General features: G+C 68.0%; 2 protein-coding genes across 5 annotated transcripts in view; one reads left to right on the top strand and one right to left on the bottom strand.

Annotated features, from left to right (window-relative positions):
* Positions 1-293: 293 nt before the first annotated feature.
* DCTN2 (dynactin subunit 2) lies at positions 294-9,620 on the bottom strand. Of its 2 annotated transcripts, none has more exons than XM_077788622.1 (14): positions 9,535-9,620; positions 8,124-8,192; positions 3,931-4,027; positions 3,777-3,838; positions 2,408-2,506; positions 2,107-2,267; positions 1,831-1,978; positions 1,665-1,742; positions 1,527-1,565; positions 1,352-1,429; positions 1,166-1,237; positions 978-1,080; positions 810-901; positions 294-616 (listed from the first exon to the last, which is right to left on the bottom strand). In XM_077788622.1, exons 1-14 carry the CDS (start codon positions 9,568-9,570, stop codon positions 530-532), a joined length of 1,221 nt encoding a protein of 406 aa, XP_077644748.1. In that variant the 5' UTR covers positions 9,571-9,620; the 3' UTR covers positions 294-529. The 2 variants fall into 2 exon arrangements, with proteins under 2 accessions (XP_077644748.1, XP_077644749.1); XM_077788623.1 differs by having other exon boundaries at positions 1,677-1,742.
* Positions 9,621-11,813: 2,193 nt separating this feature from the next.
* LOC110481836 (kinesin heavy chain) overlaps positions 11,814-14,373 on the top strand; it is a 29,262-nt gene continuing 26,702 nt past the window's right edge. For 2 of the 3 annotated variants that reach the window (XM_077788615.1, XM_077788614.1), the window contains exon 1: positions 11,814-12,512. In XM_077788615.1, the coding sequence (XP_077644741.1) occupies positions 12,384-12,512 (129 nt within the window). In that variant the 5' untranslated portion in view covers positions 11,814-12,383. Of the gene's footprint in view, positions 12,513-13,246; positions 13,279-14,373 lie in introns of those variants that run through there. The other variant, XM_077788616.1, reaches the window with a different exon arrangement.

Genomic DNA, 14,373 nt, shown 5'->3' with positions numbered 1-14,373 from the left:
TGCACGTGGGGGTACCGGGGAAACCGCGGGAGCCCATGGCACTTGTGCGGCAAAACCGGTGCCGTGGGGGCGCTCCGGCTGTGCGGGTGGGGCTGCAGGACCCGTGTGAGGGGCCTGGGGGACACACCTGGGACCCCTGGGGGACACACCTGGGACCCCTCCCCTGTCTGCGGGGCCCAGCTGCCCTCCAGCCCCTCGTCCCTGTGGGGGCGTCCCCCCCAGTCCCAGCAGTGCCCACCCCCAGTTTGGGGGGCCCCGCTCCCGCCCCCATCCGAGATGCCGACACACACACGGGGAGCTGAGCCGTTTATTGGGGTACGGGGGGACCACACACCCACAGGTGGGGATGGAGCAGGGGGACAGGGAGGACCCCCGTGGGGACGGGGACAGAGGCTGAGCTGGGGGGCCGAGCCAGGGTATTTACAAGCAGCAGCTGGGACCTGTGGGGGGGTCACAGAGCCCAGGGGGGCGTGGGGAGGGGGCGCAGGGACGTCCTCAGGGGACCCCCAGGAGCTGTCCTGGGGTCTTGTCACTTCTGCAGCCGCTTGATGCGGGCATCGATGTCGGCAAAGTTGTCCTCGACGATGGCCAGGTTGTCCTTCATTGTCTTCTGAACCTGGGGGGGCAGGCAGGGTTGGGGTGAGGGGGGACAATGGGGATGGGGTGAGGGGGGATAGTGGGGATGGGGTGAGGGGGGATAGTGGGGATGGGGTGAGGGGGGATAGTGGGGATGGGGTGATGGGGCCGGTGGGGAAGGGGAGGTGGGGTGGATGGGGTGATGGGGACAGTTGGGGGCCAGGGGGACCCACCTCGGCCAACAGCACCGTGTTGTCCTTGAGAGCCCCTGCGATCTCCTGCTGCGTTGTGTCAAGGTGCACCAGCACCTGCCCGAACTGGGTGGCTGGAAGGGGACACACCTGAGTGCTGGGGAGGGCAGTGACCCCCACCTGGTGTCCCGCAGCCCCTCGGGCCCTCACCTTGCTCGTGCAGGTCCCTCAGGGTCACCAAGCGATGCACCACGTCGGGCAGGGCGCTGGCCACGGCGTCCCAGCTCTGCAGCGTCTCGTACAGCTGGTGGATCTGGGGGGCAGCAGTTGGGGGGTCAGCGCAGCCTGGGGGGGCTTTTCTGGATCCCCTCATGGCCTCTGGGCCCCACAGCCCATACCTTGCTCTGTGTGTCAGCGTCCTGCACCGTGGCCTTGTGCTTGGCGATCTCGTTCACCTTCCCCAGGACGCTCTGGTGCGGGGGGAGAAAGAAACCCCAAATCCAGCAGAGCGCCCCAAACCCAGTAATGTCTCTGTGTTTCAGCAGTGCCCCCTAATTTCAGCAGTGCCCCCCAGCTCCCCTCACCTGCAGCCGAGCCTCCACCTGGTCCAGCACAGCCACATCCAGAACGTTCACCTTGGCCTGCAGCACCTGCACCGTGTCCTGGGGAGGGGGCAGGGGGGCAGGTGAGGGGGGCACAGCAGCCCCCCAAAGCACTGGGGGCAGGGGGGGACAGCGGCTCCCCCAAAGCCTGACTCACCATGAGACTGGAGCCCTTCAGCCCCACCAGCAGTGGGTTCTGTGGGGGGAAATGGTGTCAGTGGGGCAGGAGGGGGCACATAAAGGAGGTAGGAAAGTGGCAGAGGGAGGCAGGGCAGCCCCCCTCAGCCCCCCTCACCTGGGCACTCACCTGGCTGTCAGGCTCACACCTCATGGCCGCCTCCAGCAGTGCCAGACGCTTCTCCAGCTCTGACACCTGTGGGGTTTGGGGTGAGCAGGGCTGGGTCCCAGGTGCGGTGGCCCGCCCCAGGATGCCCCTGTGGGACCAGCAGCCCCCCACTCACCTTGGCAGACTGGGCAAACTGGTCCTGCTCCGGCCTCCAGTAGAGCTCGAAGGTGACGGCGTCGCCGGCAGGGGCCGGGGCCCGCGCGGGGCCCTTCCCCGGCGTGGCTTTGCTGCACTTGGCCACCTCCAGCTGCTGCAGCAGCCGCCTGGGACGGCCAGGAGGGGACAAGGTGGGCACAGGGACAAAGCAGGAAGGGGACAAGCTGGGCAGGGTCCCTGTCCCAGCCCCACGGGGACGCCACCGTGCCCCCCTGGGGTCGCGTCCCCCACTCACTTGGCCAGGGCACCCTCGGGATCAGCGAAGTCGACGGCGGCACCAGGGCCCAGAACCTTCTCCAGGTGGGAGCCGAGCAGCTGCTGCTTCAGCACCTCCACCTGCCTGGCCAGGGCCATGGGCGTGAGCTCCTCCTCAGCCCCCGACTCCTTCACTGAGCTCTGGGGACACACAGGGGCCGTGTCACCCCTGGACACACCCTGGGACAGGTGGGGGCTCACCTGGGACAGGTGGGGGCTCACCTGCACACACAGCTGCTATGTCACCCCAAAGCCCTGCCCCAGGACAGGTGGGAGCTCACCTGGATCTGCTCCACATCCCGGAGCAGCTCCTGCACCTCATGCTGCAACCGCTGGAATCGCTGCTGCGGCGTCTCCTTGGCACCAAGACCCTCACCCAGCTGTGGGAGAAATGGGTCGGGGGGCTCATGGGGGGCCAGGGGGCTCACACAGGGTCAGGGGAGCTCATGGGATGGTGGAGGGGCCATGGTGGTTCAGGGGGTCTCACGGAGTGCTCAGGGATCTCACAGAGTTCAGGGGTCTCAGAGGAGTCTGGGGTCTCACAGGGGCTCAGGGGGCTCACAGGTGCTGGCAGCACCTGGCACCAAGCAGAAGGAGCAGGGACAGGTCAGAGCAGCCTCAGGTGACAGAACCTCAGGTGGCACCTATAGGGAACCTGACATGGTCAGCAGGGCAGGGCAGGAGCAGTGCAGGGGAGTCCTGAACCCACAGGGAGAGGGGCTGCACTGGAGCTCATCTTCATCCTCACAGAACTCCTCATCTTCATCCTCAGAGCTCCCCACCTGCATCCTCATGAAGCTCATCTTCACCCCCATGGAACTCCTCCTCCTCACCCTCAAGAAGCTCCTCATCACCATCCCCATGGATCTCCTCATCTTAGTGCCCACAGAGCTCCTCTTCCTCCTAACCCGGAGCTCTGAAGCTGTGGGGTGGTTCTGGGTGGTGGCATGCTCCCCATGGAATGTGGGGGTTTCCTGATCTTTGCCCAAATCCAGCTGTTCCCAGAGCAAACCTGAGCTGGGCTGGTGTGGGGTGTGATGGCCCAGCCCGACAGGCCACAGTGACCAGGCCAGGGGACACAGATGTCACCCCCTCTGAGCAGGCCAAGCAGCCAGGTGACCCTCAGCCACCTTCTCCCCTTTGGCGCTGGGTGACAGGGACTGCAGCCCACCCTGTGAGGGTCCTGAGGGATGAGGAGCCAGGACAGCCCAGGGAATTGGGGTGACAGAACTTCAGAGTCAGTGAGGGGACAGGCAGGCCCCAGCACCAGGACACGGTGGGGGATACCCAGGAAAGGTCTGGGGGTCCTGGGGGACACCCAGCTGAACACGAGCCAGGCAGGATTATCCTGGGACCCCCGGGTCCATCCCCAGATCCACCCTGGGACCCCCCGGTCCATCCAGGACTTGGTGACCAGTGCTCTCCTGAGCACCCTCGGGGGTCTGTGGTCGGGTCAGGGCTCCCAGCGTGGCAGACTGGGACGGACTGGGCAGAGAGCGGCACGGCGCTGCCATGGTGGATCTGGCACACGGCTCCTGTGAGGCACGGCCAGGGGCTGCAGCAGGCGACCCCGGGGGTCCCATGGGACCTGGGGCACGCAGGGGTGTCCCCAGCGCTGCGTGGGGAGGAGGGTGCCCCTTGCCCACTCACCATCTCATACTCCCCAGCCTCGTAACCCGTGGTCCGCGTCCGGCCGATGCGGTCAGAGAAATCTGGAGGAGGCAGAGCCGGGTGTGACCCCGCACGGCCCGGGGGGCTCAGTGCCCCGGTGGTCCCCTGGCTCATCCCCGGCCCCCCAGCTCACCCACACCCTCGGTGCCCAGGCGCTTGTCCCGGAACTTCTCGTAGGCAGCGTTGGGATTGATGATCAGGTGCTCCACGCTGGTGCTGCTCAGCTCCTCCTGCACACAGAGCCACGTCAGGGACAGGGACAGGGACAGGGTGCTCCCACACTGCCACCACCTCCCCCAGCACGACAGGGATGGGGACAAGGGAGCCCCAGGGCTGCCACCACCCCCAGCACATGGCACAGGCAGGGCTGGGCGCGCTGGCCTGGGCCTCCCCAGGACACAGGCACAGGCCCCCAGTGTGGCCCAGAGAGGGCTCTGCTGGCACTGATGTGGCGCGTCCCCAAGGGTCCAGGGTGGGGACATCACAGCCCCGACTGGCCTGGCCCGGGGGCAGGTACCCTCAAGAGTCTGGAGTGGGGACTTTGGACCCCTGGCACAGTGTGGGGACACCAGACCCCAGCTTGGCCCAGCGTGCTGACACTGGACCCCGGTCTGGCCAGACCAGCAGGCAGGGGCCCCCCAAAGACGTGCTGGGACTCTGGGCCCCTGGCCTGGCCCAGCTCAGGTTCAGCCTATCCCAAACCGTGGAACGTTCCAGCAGCCCCTGGCCAGGACCAGGAGCCATCGCTGGTCCCTCCAGGGTGACCCCTGTCCCTGTGGGACTGTCACTGTCCCCCAGCTGTGTTTTGGCAGGACAACCTCCTCCCCAGGGTGGCCCCCTGGGCTGTCACTGCCCTCTGGCTGCCTTTTGGGCTGATCTCCCCAGGGGGGCAGCGGGGGGCACAGGCCCCCAGACCCCCAGACCAGGGGCCATGCCCTGTGCCGGGCAGGGTGGGCACGGCCGGGGTGTCCGGGCTCCCCTCGCCCTCTGCTGCCATCAAGGGTGTCCCCGGCTCAGCAGGGCTCTGGGGGGACCCAAAGGACCCCCAGGTGTCCCTCTCCAGCCCCTCCCAGCTCCGGCCCGGGTGGTCTCAGGGCCACGGGTTTGCTGCGGGGAGTGAGAGCGGCGGGAGCAGCGCTGGCAGCGTTAGGGGGCTGCGGTGGGTGGCAGCGGGTGACAGTGGCTGAGGGACAGTGACAGTGGCCGGGAGACGGGCGCTTACCAGCTCCTGGCGTTTCCCAGAGGTGAGAAAGTCAGAGCAAGGTTAGAGAGGGGAGAGAGAGACAAAATCCGCGTTAGAAGGTCCGGCCCGCGCCTGCCGCCCCCCGAGGGCTGGGGACCCCTGCGGGACAGGGAACCCCACGGGACGCGGACCCCCGAGGGCTGGGACCCCTGCAGGACGAGGGGCAGTGGGGCAGACCTGGGGCAGCCGGGGATGGGCCGGCAGGGCTGTGCCCTGGAGGGGAGCAGGACATGGCCAGAGTTTTGGGGATCACCCCAGAACTCCCCTCAGGAGCTCTGGCTCTTAGCCGGGGGGGTGTGAGTGGAGCCAAGTGCTCCCCCACAGGACCCCAACACCCATTGGGACCCCAGGGCCCCCGGGGAGCCTGGGGGGCTCTGAAGGGCCGGGAGCTGCCCCAGCCCAGCAGCCGCCCCATACAATGCTGGCAGCACTAAGGGGGCTCAGCACAGCCCCCCATGCCCAGGCAGCGTCCCCAGGGCAGTGAGACCCAGCCCGGAGGTCCCGGGGGGTCCTGGGGGTCCCAAGGCCAGGTGGGCAGTGCGGGCAGCAGGCAGAGGATGCAGAGGGCAAGGCAGAGCGGGGGGACAGCGCAAGGCACCCCAAAACCCCCAGTGCAGCAGGGGGACCCCTGAGGGGACAGCGCAGGGACCCCCATGCACATGCAGCAGTGCCCCCCCATGCACCCCAAAGCAGGGCTGCGCTTACTTGTGCAAACTGAGTCCAGGCCAGGCGGGAGCAGGGGGGAAGCAGGGGGAGCCCTGGTCAGTCTGGGGGGCTCCCCGAGGGGGAGGAAGGACCCCCCAACACCCCAGAGCTGGTGAAGGGCTCCTCGAGGCAGGGGGGGCTTAGGACCCCCCATCCCTGGCCTCCCACCACAGTAGGGGCCACACGTCTTCTCATGACTTTGGGTCCACTTTGGGCTCAAACCCCGTTTCAGCCCATCTTGCTGCTCTGCTTTCACAGCTGGGGGGTCTCTTTGCCCCCCTCAGGATTTAGGGGTACCTGGTGGGCCCCTGCTCCATGCCAGGGACCTGTGCCAATCTCCCAGACCTCAAAAACACCAACGGCACCAACAGCAGAGGGTGGCTGCACCCCCTGCACCCCCAAGGCCTGGCACCCCCTCACTGCCTCATTGGCACCGAGTCACCTCTTGGGCCACGACCCCTGAACTCCCATTGTCCTCCCCAGCACATCTGGGGGTCACCCCACACCTGGGGGTCCCCTCTGCCATGTGGCCTCAAGGACAGACCCCCATGTGCTCCCATCCCTGAGGGTCCCTCGTGCCCCTTGCGGACAGAACCCAGTGTCACCCCCTGGGTCCTGGGGACCCTTCGGGCCCCGCAGTGATGGAGCCCTGTGTCACTCCACACTCTGGGGGTCCCCTGAGCCCCACCAGGATGGACCTTCTGTCGCTGCACACTGAACTCCCTGGGCAGCTCCCCCCAAGAACGGCCTCAGCCCAGGCCTGGGGACCCCCCAGTATTCAGAGCAGGTTTAGAGGGTCCCCCTTGTTCCCCTCGGGGTGGGGCTGGGGAACCGGCAGCTCAGTTCCTCTTGGGGACAAGGACAGCAAGGACAGGGACCCCCAGCCGGGTCCTGCTCTCCCCTTCCTGCCCCAAAGCACAGGCAGGGTGCCACAGGGGGTGGGGGGGCTACACTGCAGGGAACATTGTCATCATGGGGGGACACTGTCACCGTGGGGCACACTGCCACTGTGGGGACATTGTCACTGTGAAGGAAAATGTCACTGTGGGGGACACTGTCACTGTGGGGACACTGTCACTGTGGGGGACATTGGGACTGTGGAGGAAAATGTCACTGTGGGGGACACTGTCACCGTGGGGGACACTGTCACTGTGGGGGACATTGGGACTGTGGAGGAAAATGTCACTGTGGGGGACACTGTCACCGTGGGGGACACTGTCACCGTGGGGACACTGTCACTGTGGAGGAAAATGTCACTGTGGGGGACACTGTCACCGTGGGGCACACTGTCACCGTGGGGCACACTGTCACTGTGGGGACACTGCCACTGTGGGGGACACTGTCACTGTGGGGACACTGTCACTGTGGGGACACTGTCACTGTGGAGGAAAATGTCACTGTGGGGACACTGTCACTGTGGAGGAAAATGTCACTGTGGGGGACACTGTCACTGTGGGGAAAAATGTCACTGTGGGGACACTGTCACTGTGGGGGACACTGTCACTGTGGGGAAAAATGTCACTGTGGGGGGACACTGTCACTGTGGAGGACACTGTCACTGTGGGGGACACTGTCACTGTGGGGAAAAATGTCACTGTGGGGACACTGTCACTGTGGGGGACACTGTCACTGTGGAGGAAAATGTCACTGTGGGGGACACTGTCACTGTGGGGAAAAATGTCACTGTGGGGACACTGTCACTGTGGGGACACTGTCACTGTGGGGGACACTGTCACCGTAGGGACACTGTCACTGTGGGGCACACTGACACTGTGGGGGACACTGTCACTGTGGGGCACACTGGCACTGTGGGGGGACACTGCCACTGTGGGGCACACTGTCACTGTGGGGACACTGTCACCGTGGGGACACTGTCACTGTGGGGCACACTGGCACTGTGGGGACACTGTCACCGTGGGGCACACTGGCACTGTGGGGGGACACTGCCACTGTGGGGAAAAATGTCACTGTGGGGACACTGTCACCATGGGGGACATTGGGACTGTGGGGACACTGTCTCTGTGGGGACACTGGCACTGTGGGGGACATTGGGACTGGGTGAACACTGTAACTGTGGGAAAAATGTCACTGTGAGGTGACACACTGTCACTGTGGGGGACACTGTCATTGTGGAGGAAAATGTCACTGTGGGGACACACTGTCACTGTGGAGGACATTGGGACTGGGTGGACACTGTCACTGTGGAGGACATTGGGACTGTGAGGACACTGTCACTGTGGGGTGACGTGTCGCTGTGCACAATGCGGTGCTGCCGGGTGCATGGGGGGCTGGTTCCCTGTCACGGTGCCAGTGCTGGGGGTCCCGGGGGTCCCGGGGGTCCGGTGCAGCTGCTGCTCCCCCCACGGGCCGGGCCTTACCGCCTCGAACTCGGCCTGGTCATCCTCAGGCAGGTCACTGGTCTCGTACACGTCGGGCTCGTTCCGGGCCTGCGGCACCAGGACCGTGCTGGGACCCCCACACCTCATCCCTGATGTGCCACATGTCCCTCTGGACATCCCAGTGTCCCCACACCCCGTGCTGACTGCCCCGCTCCCCCAAAAGCACTTCAAACACCCCAGTGTCCCCCCAACACCCCGACTCACTGCCCCCGTCCCCTGATCTCCCCCCAGCACCACGTCCCAGTTCCCACCGTCACCCCAAACGCACGGGGTGCTCCCACGCCCCAGGGATCCGGGCTCACCCCACGGACAGACCCACAGACAGACAGACAGGTGCCCTTCCTGGCACCCCAAGCCCTCCCCAGCCCCAGCCCCCTCCCATTCCTACACCCCAAACACTGCCAACCCCCCACCCCACGGACCCCTCAGCTCACCTCCAGATCTTCTCCAGACCTACCACCCCTCAGATTTCCCAAATCCCCCTGGCCCCCAGACCCTGTCAGTCATTCCAAGCTCAGACCCCCCAAATTTGACTTGATCCCTGCAGTCCCTCAGCCCCCTCAGCCCACCTCAGGACCCCTGATTCCCCGGGTCCCCCCAGAGCCCTGAGACACCCCGCAGCACCCCCAGATCCCCCTGACCCGCTCTGACCCTCGGACCCTCTCCGAGCCGCCCTTCTCCCACCTCCCCAGTCCCTCCATGTCCCACCGGTCCCCTCCAATTCCGAGACCCCCCGGCCCCCTCAGACCCCCAGATCCCCCTCAGACCCCCAGAACCCCCTCAGATCCCCAAATACCCCTCAGACCTCCAGATCCCCCTCAGATCCCCTCGGGCCCCTAAGATCCCCCTCAGACCCTCTGGCCCCTTCAGACCCCCCCGCCCCCTCAGACCCCCAGATCCCCCTCAGATCCCCAAATACCCCTCAGACCTCCAGATCCCCCTCAGACCCTCTGGCCCCTAAGATCCCCCTCAGACCCCCAGATCCCCCTCAGACCCTCTGGCCCCCTCAGACCCTCTGGGCCCCTCAGACCCCCAGATCCCCCTCAGATCCCCAGATCCCCCTCAGACCCCCAGATCCCCCTCAGACCCCCAGATCCCCCTCAGATCCCCAGATCCCCCTCAGACCCCCAGATCCCCCTCAGATCCCCAGATCCCCCTCAGACCCCCAGATCCCCCTCAGATCCCCTCGGGCCCCTAAGATCCCCCTCAGACCCCAGATCCCCGCAGTTCCCTCATTGTCCCCCAGGGCTTATCCCGCTTGACTCCCCCGATCCCCTCAGGGCCCTCAGCACCCCCGGCCCCCTCTGATCCCCCCGATCCCCTCAGAGCCCCCGACCCCTGCTACACCCGCTCACAGCCCCGGCTCCTCCCGGCCCGGCCCCTCACTCACGATGCCGGGCAGGTCGGCGTACTTGGGGTCGGCCATGGTGGGGGCGGTACCGGGGGTTGGTACCGGGGGCCGGTTGCGGGGGTCGGTACCGGGGGTCGGTACCGGGGCCGGTGCCGGTTGCGGGGGTGGGTACCGGGGGTCGGTGCCGGGGGTCGGTGCCGGGGGTCGGTACCGGGGGTCGGTGCCGGGGGTCGGTGCTGGGGGTCGGAACCGGGGCCGGTTGCGGGGGTCGGTGCCGGGGGTCGGAACCGGGGCCGGTTGCGGGGGTCGGTACCGGGGGTCGGTGCCGGGGCCGGTGCCGGGGCCGGTTGCGGGGGTCGGTACCGGGGGTCGGTACCGGGGCCGGTGCCGGGTCCCGGAATGGCCGCGCAGGGCCGGGGCGGGGCTGGTCTCGCGAGAGCCGCGCGGGGCGGTGCGAGAGGCGAGAGCGCAGGGGCGGGGCCGGGCGGGTGGGCGGGGCCTGGAGAGGTGGGCGGGGCCTGGCTGAGGCGGGGGCGGGGCCTGAACGAGCAGACGGGGCGGGGGCGGCACTGGGGGACAATGGGGGGACAATTGGGGGGACAGTGGGGGGACAATTGGGGGGACAGTGGGGGGACAATTAGGGGGACAACTGGGGGGACAGTGGGGGGACAATTGGGGGGACAGTGGGGGGACAGTGGGGGGACAATTAGGGGGACAACTGGGGGGACAGTGGGGGGGACATTGGGGGGGGACAATTGGGGAGACAGTGGGGGGGACAGTGGGGGGGGACAGTGGGGGGGACAACTGGGGGAACAACTGGGGGGACAGTGGGGGGGGACAATTGGGGAGACAGTGGGGGGGACAGTGGGGTGGGACAGTGGGGGGGACAACTGGGAGGACAATTGGGGGAGGACAGTGGGGGGACAACTGGGGGAACAACTGGGGGGACAGTGGGGGGGACGATGGGGGGGACGATGGGGGGGACAACTGGGGGGACAGTGGGGGGGACAGTGGGGGGGACAGTGGGGGGGACAACTGGGGGAACAACTGGGGGGACAGTGGGGGGGGACAATTAGGGAGACAGTGGGGGGGACATGGAGGGGGGACAGTGGGGGGGACAATGGGGGGACAATTAGGGGGACAACTGGGGGGACAGTGGGGGGGGACGATGGGGGGGACAACTGGGAGGACAATTGGGGGGACAGTTGGGGGGACAACTGGGGGACGATGGGGGGACAGTGGGGGGGACGATGGGGGGGACAGTGGAGGGGACAACTGGGGGGACAGTGGAGGGGACAATTGGAGGGACAACTGGGAGGACAATTGGGGGGACAGTGGGGGGGACGATGGGGGGGACAGTGGAGGGGACAACTGGGGGGACAGTGGAGGGGACAATTGGAGGGACAACTGGGAGGACAATTGGGGGGACAGTGGGGGGGACGATGGGGGGGACAATGGGGACACACGGACACGGAGGAGGACAGTGGTGTGGGACAGGGGGCACACGGCCACGGACGGGGCACGGGGGTACGAGGGGGACACACCGGGGGTGAACAAGGGGCGGGGAACGGGGGGAGACACAGGGGGCGACACAGAGGGGGGCACACGGGTGGGGGCACACGAGGACACGCGCGGGGACACACATGGGGGGGCACACGCGGAGCACGCGGGGGGACACGGGGTTCAGATGTGGGGACACATGAAGGGACACGGGGGGACACAGGGGGAAACACGGGGGGCACAGGGGCACGCAGTGGGCGCACGCCAGGGGGACACACGGGAGGACACATGAGGGGCACACGGCAGAGCGCAGGGTGGGGGACACGGTGGGGACCCGGGGGGACACCCGGGGCAGGCTCATGGGTGTCCCCCATCAGTGGGGGCAAGCACAGGCTGGGTGGCACTGCGGCCACGCAGGTGGGTGGGCACCCATGGGTGTGTCCAGGGCTGCATCCCATGGTGAGGCTGCACTTCTCACCCGCGGGAGACCCCCGGGGTCAGCTCCGGGCCGCCCCCCGGCGTGTTTGGGGGGTCTCACGGAGGGGCGGGGGATCTCCAGGCCGGGGGGATGAGTCAGGACCGCCGCCTTCCCGCGGGGGGGACACCGGGCAGGGCGGCGGGGGGAGGCTGGCCCTGCTCCCCCCTCCCCAGCCGCGCCCCGGTCCCGTTCCCCGGCCCGTCCCGCTCCTCCAGCCGTGAATCAGCATTTTGGGGGGGTCCATCCCCGGGGCTGCGTCCCCCCCTTCCAGTTCCGTCCACCTTAAGAGCCGCGGGCGGCTCCACCTTAAGGCGGGGGAGGGGGCGCGGGGGGCGGCCCCCCCGCCCGCCGGTCCCGGGGCTGCAGTGGCGACAGCGGCGGTCACAGGAGCGGCGACAGCGGCAGCTGCGGAGCGTCAGCCCCGCCCGGCGCCGCCTCCCGCATCCTGCAGCCCGCAAGCCGCATCCTGCATCCCGCAGCGCATCCTGCATCCCTGGGTACCACCCGCAGCCCTGGGTACCACCCTGCAGTGCTGAGCAGCATCCTGCATCCCGGGCAGCATTCCGAGTCCTTGGGTACCGCCCGGGCAGCATCCTGCGTCCCTGAGCAGCATCCTGCATCCCTGAGCAGCATCCTGCATCTTTGGGCAGCATCCTGCGTCCCTGAGCAGCATCCTGCATCTTTGGGCAGCATCCTGCATCCCTGAGCAGCATCCTGCATCCCTGGGCACCACCTGGGCACCCCCCTGCATCTTTGGGCAGCATCCCGCGTCCCTGAGCTGCATCCTGCACCCTCGGGTACCGCCGGGCATCCCCGGGTACCCTCCTGCGCCCCGGTGCCGCCGGAGCCTTAGGCTGTGACACCCCCGCTGCCTTGCCCGCCCCCGTCTCGCCGCCCCCCGACCCCCGCCATGGCCGAGCTCAGCTCCGAGTGCAGCATCAAGGTCCTGTGCCGGTTCCGGCCCCTCAACCAGGCCGAGATCCTGCGGGGGGACAAGTTCCTGCCCGTGTTCCAGGGGGACGACAGCGTCGTGGTGGGGGTGAGTCAGAGCGGGGGGACCCCCAGGGTGGGGGGGGGCGGCACCCCCACTTCGGGAGGGGGTCCCCGCAGCGGGGGCGTTGTCACTTGGGGGGCAGACCCTGCTCTGGGTGCGGCCGCTGCCCCCCGGGACCCTCCCCCCATTTCCGAGGCTCGGGCACTCCCAGTTTGCCCAGTGCCGGGGGGGGGATGTTTACACTGAGCAGAAACGCCCTGACCCCGCCGGGGGGGCACGATCGGCCCCCAAAGCAGCCGGGGGGGTGGGGGGGTGCCGCAGATCCCCCCCTCCCCCGGCGCTGCGGCCCCGCCCTTTGTTAGGGGCTCATCCGGGGGGCGGCTGAGGCCCCCAAAATATTGCCACCCCCTCCCCGCCTCCCCATAACGCCCCCCCCTCGCCCGGAGGGGGCGTCGGGGGGAAGCGATGGTCCCCGGGGGGGTCTGCGGGCGTGGGGAGGGGGCCGTGGGTGGGGGGGTCCGTGGGTGGGGTCCGTGGGTGGGGTGCCTGGGTGGGGTCCGTGGATGGGGTCCGTGGATGGGGTCCGTGGGTGGGGTCCGTGGGTGAGGTCCGTGGATGGGGTCCGTGGATGGGGTCCGTGGGTGGGGTCCGTGGATGGGGTCCGTAGGTGGGGGTCCGTGGATGGGGGTCGGTGGATGGGGGGGATTCCATGGGAGGGGGGGTCCGTGGGTGGGGGTCCGAGGGTGGTGTCCGTGGATGGGGTCCGTGGATGGGGTCCGTGGATGGGGTCCGTGGATGGGGTCCGTGGGTGGGGGGGATTCCATGGGATGGGGGGTCCGTGGGTGAGGTCCGTGGATGGGGTCCGTGGATGGGGTCCCTGGGTGGGGTCCCTGGGTGGGGTCCCTGGGTGGGGGTCCCTGGCCGGGGCCGGCGCGGTGCGGCTGTGCCGGCGCAATGCGGGGCAGGAGGTTGCGGGCGCGGGGGGAGTCGCGGGGGTGGCGGTGCGGGTGGGGGCGGTGGGTGCGGGTGGGATGGGGGCTGCGGGTGGGTGCGGGTGGGATGGGGGCTGCGGGTGGGGGCGGTGGGTGCGGGGTGCGGGCCCGGGCAGGGTGGGGGTGCGGGGGGTGCGGGGAGGTTGCGTGACCGGCGGCGGGCGGGGCCGCGGAGCTGCGGCGGCTGCGGGGGACCGGGGGGAGCGGGGGCGCGGGCTGCGGACACCGGCTGTCCCCGCGTCCGTGTGTCCGTGTGTCCGTGTGTCCGTGTGTCCCCGTGTACGTGTGTCCGTGTGTCCCCATGGCTGTGTGTCCCCGTGTCTGTGTGTCCCCATGACTGTGTGTCCGTGTGCCCATGTGTCCCCCTGTCCCCGTGTCCGTGTGTCCCCCATGTCCCTGTGTCCATGTGTCCGTGTATCCCCGTGTCCGTGTGTCTCTGTGTCCATGTGTCCCTGTGTCCATGTGTCCCTGTGTCCATGTGTCCGTGTGTCCCCCATGTCCATGTGTCCGTGTGTCCCCGTATCCATGTGTCCCTGTGTCCGTGTGTCCCTGTGTTCATGTGTCCCTGTGTCCGTGTGTCCCTGTGTCTGTGTGTTCATGTGTCCCTGTGTCCCTGTGTCTCTGTGTCCCTGTGTCCCTGTGTCCGTGTGTCCCTGTGTCTGTGTGTCCCTGTGTCCATGTGTCCCCGTGTCCTTGTGTCCGTGTGTCCCCATATCCATGTGTCCGTGTGTCTGTGTGTCCGTGTGTCCGTGTGTCCCCCTGTTCTTGTGTCCCCATGTCCATGTTTCCCCGTGTCCATGTGTCCATGTGTCCGTGTGTCCGTGTGTCCCTGTGTCCGTGTGTCCGTGTGTCCCGGCTCAGCCCCGGGGCCTGGACATCTCCCTGGGGTGGGGGTGTCTGGGGGGTCTGGGGGG

The sequence above is a fragment of the Lonchura striata genome, chromosome 27 (genome assembly GCF_046129695.1).
Source record: "Lonchura striata isolate bLonStr1 chromosome 27, bLonStr1.mat, whole genome shotgun sequence".
Lineage (NCBI taxonomy): Eukaryota > Metazoa > Chordata > Aves > Passeriformes > Estrildidae > Lonchura > Lonchura striata.
The sequence above is the reverse complement of the archived record's forward strand: the minus strand, read 5'-3'. Positions and strand labels throughout refer to the sequence as shown.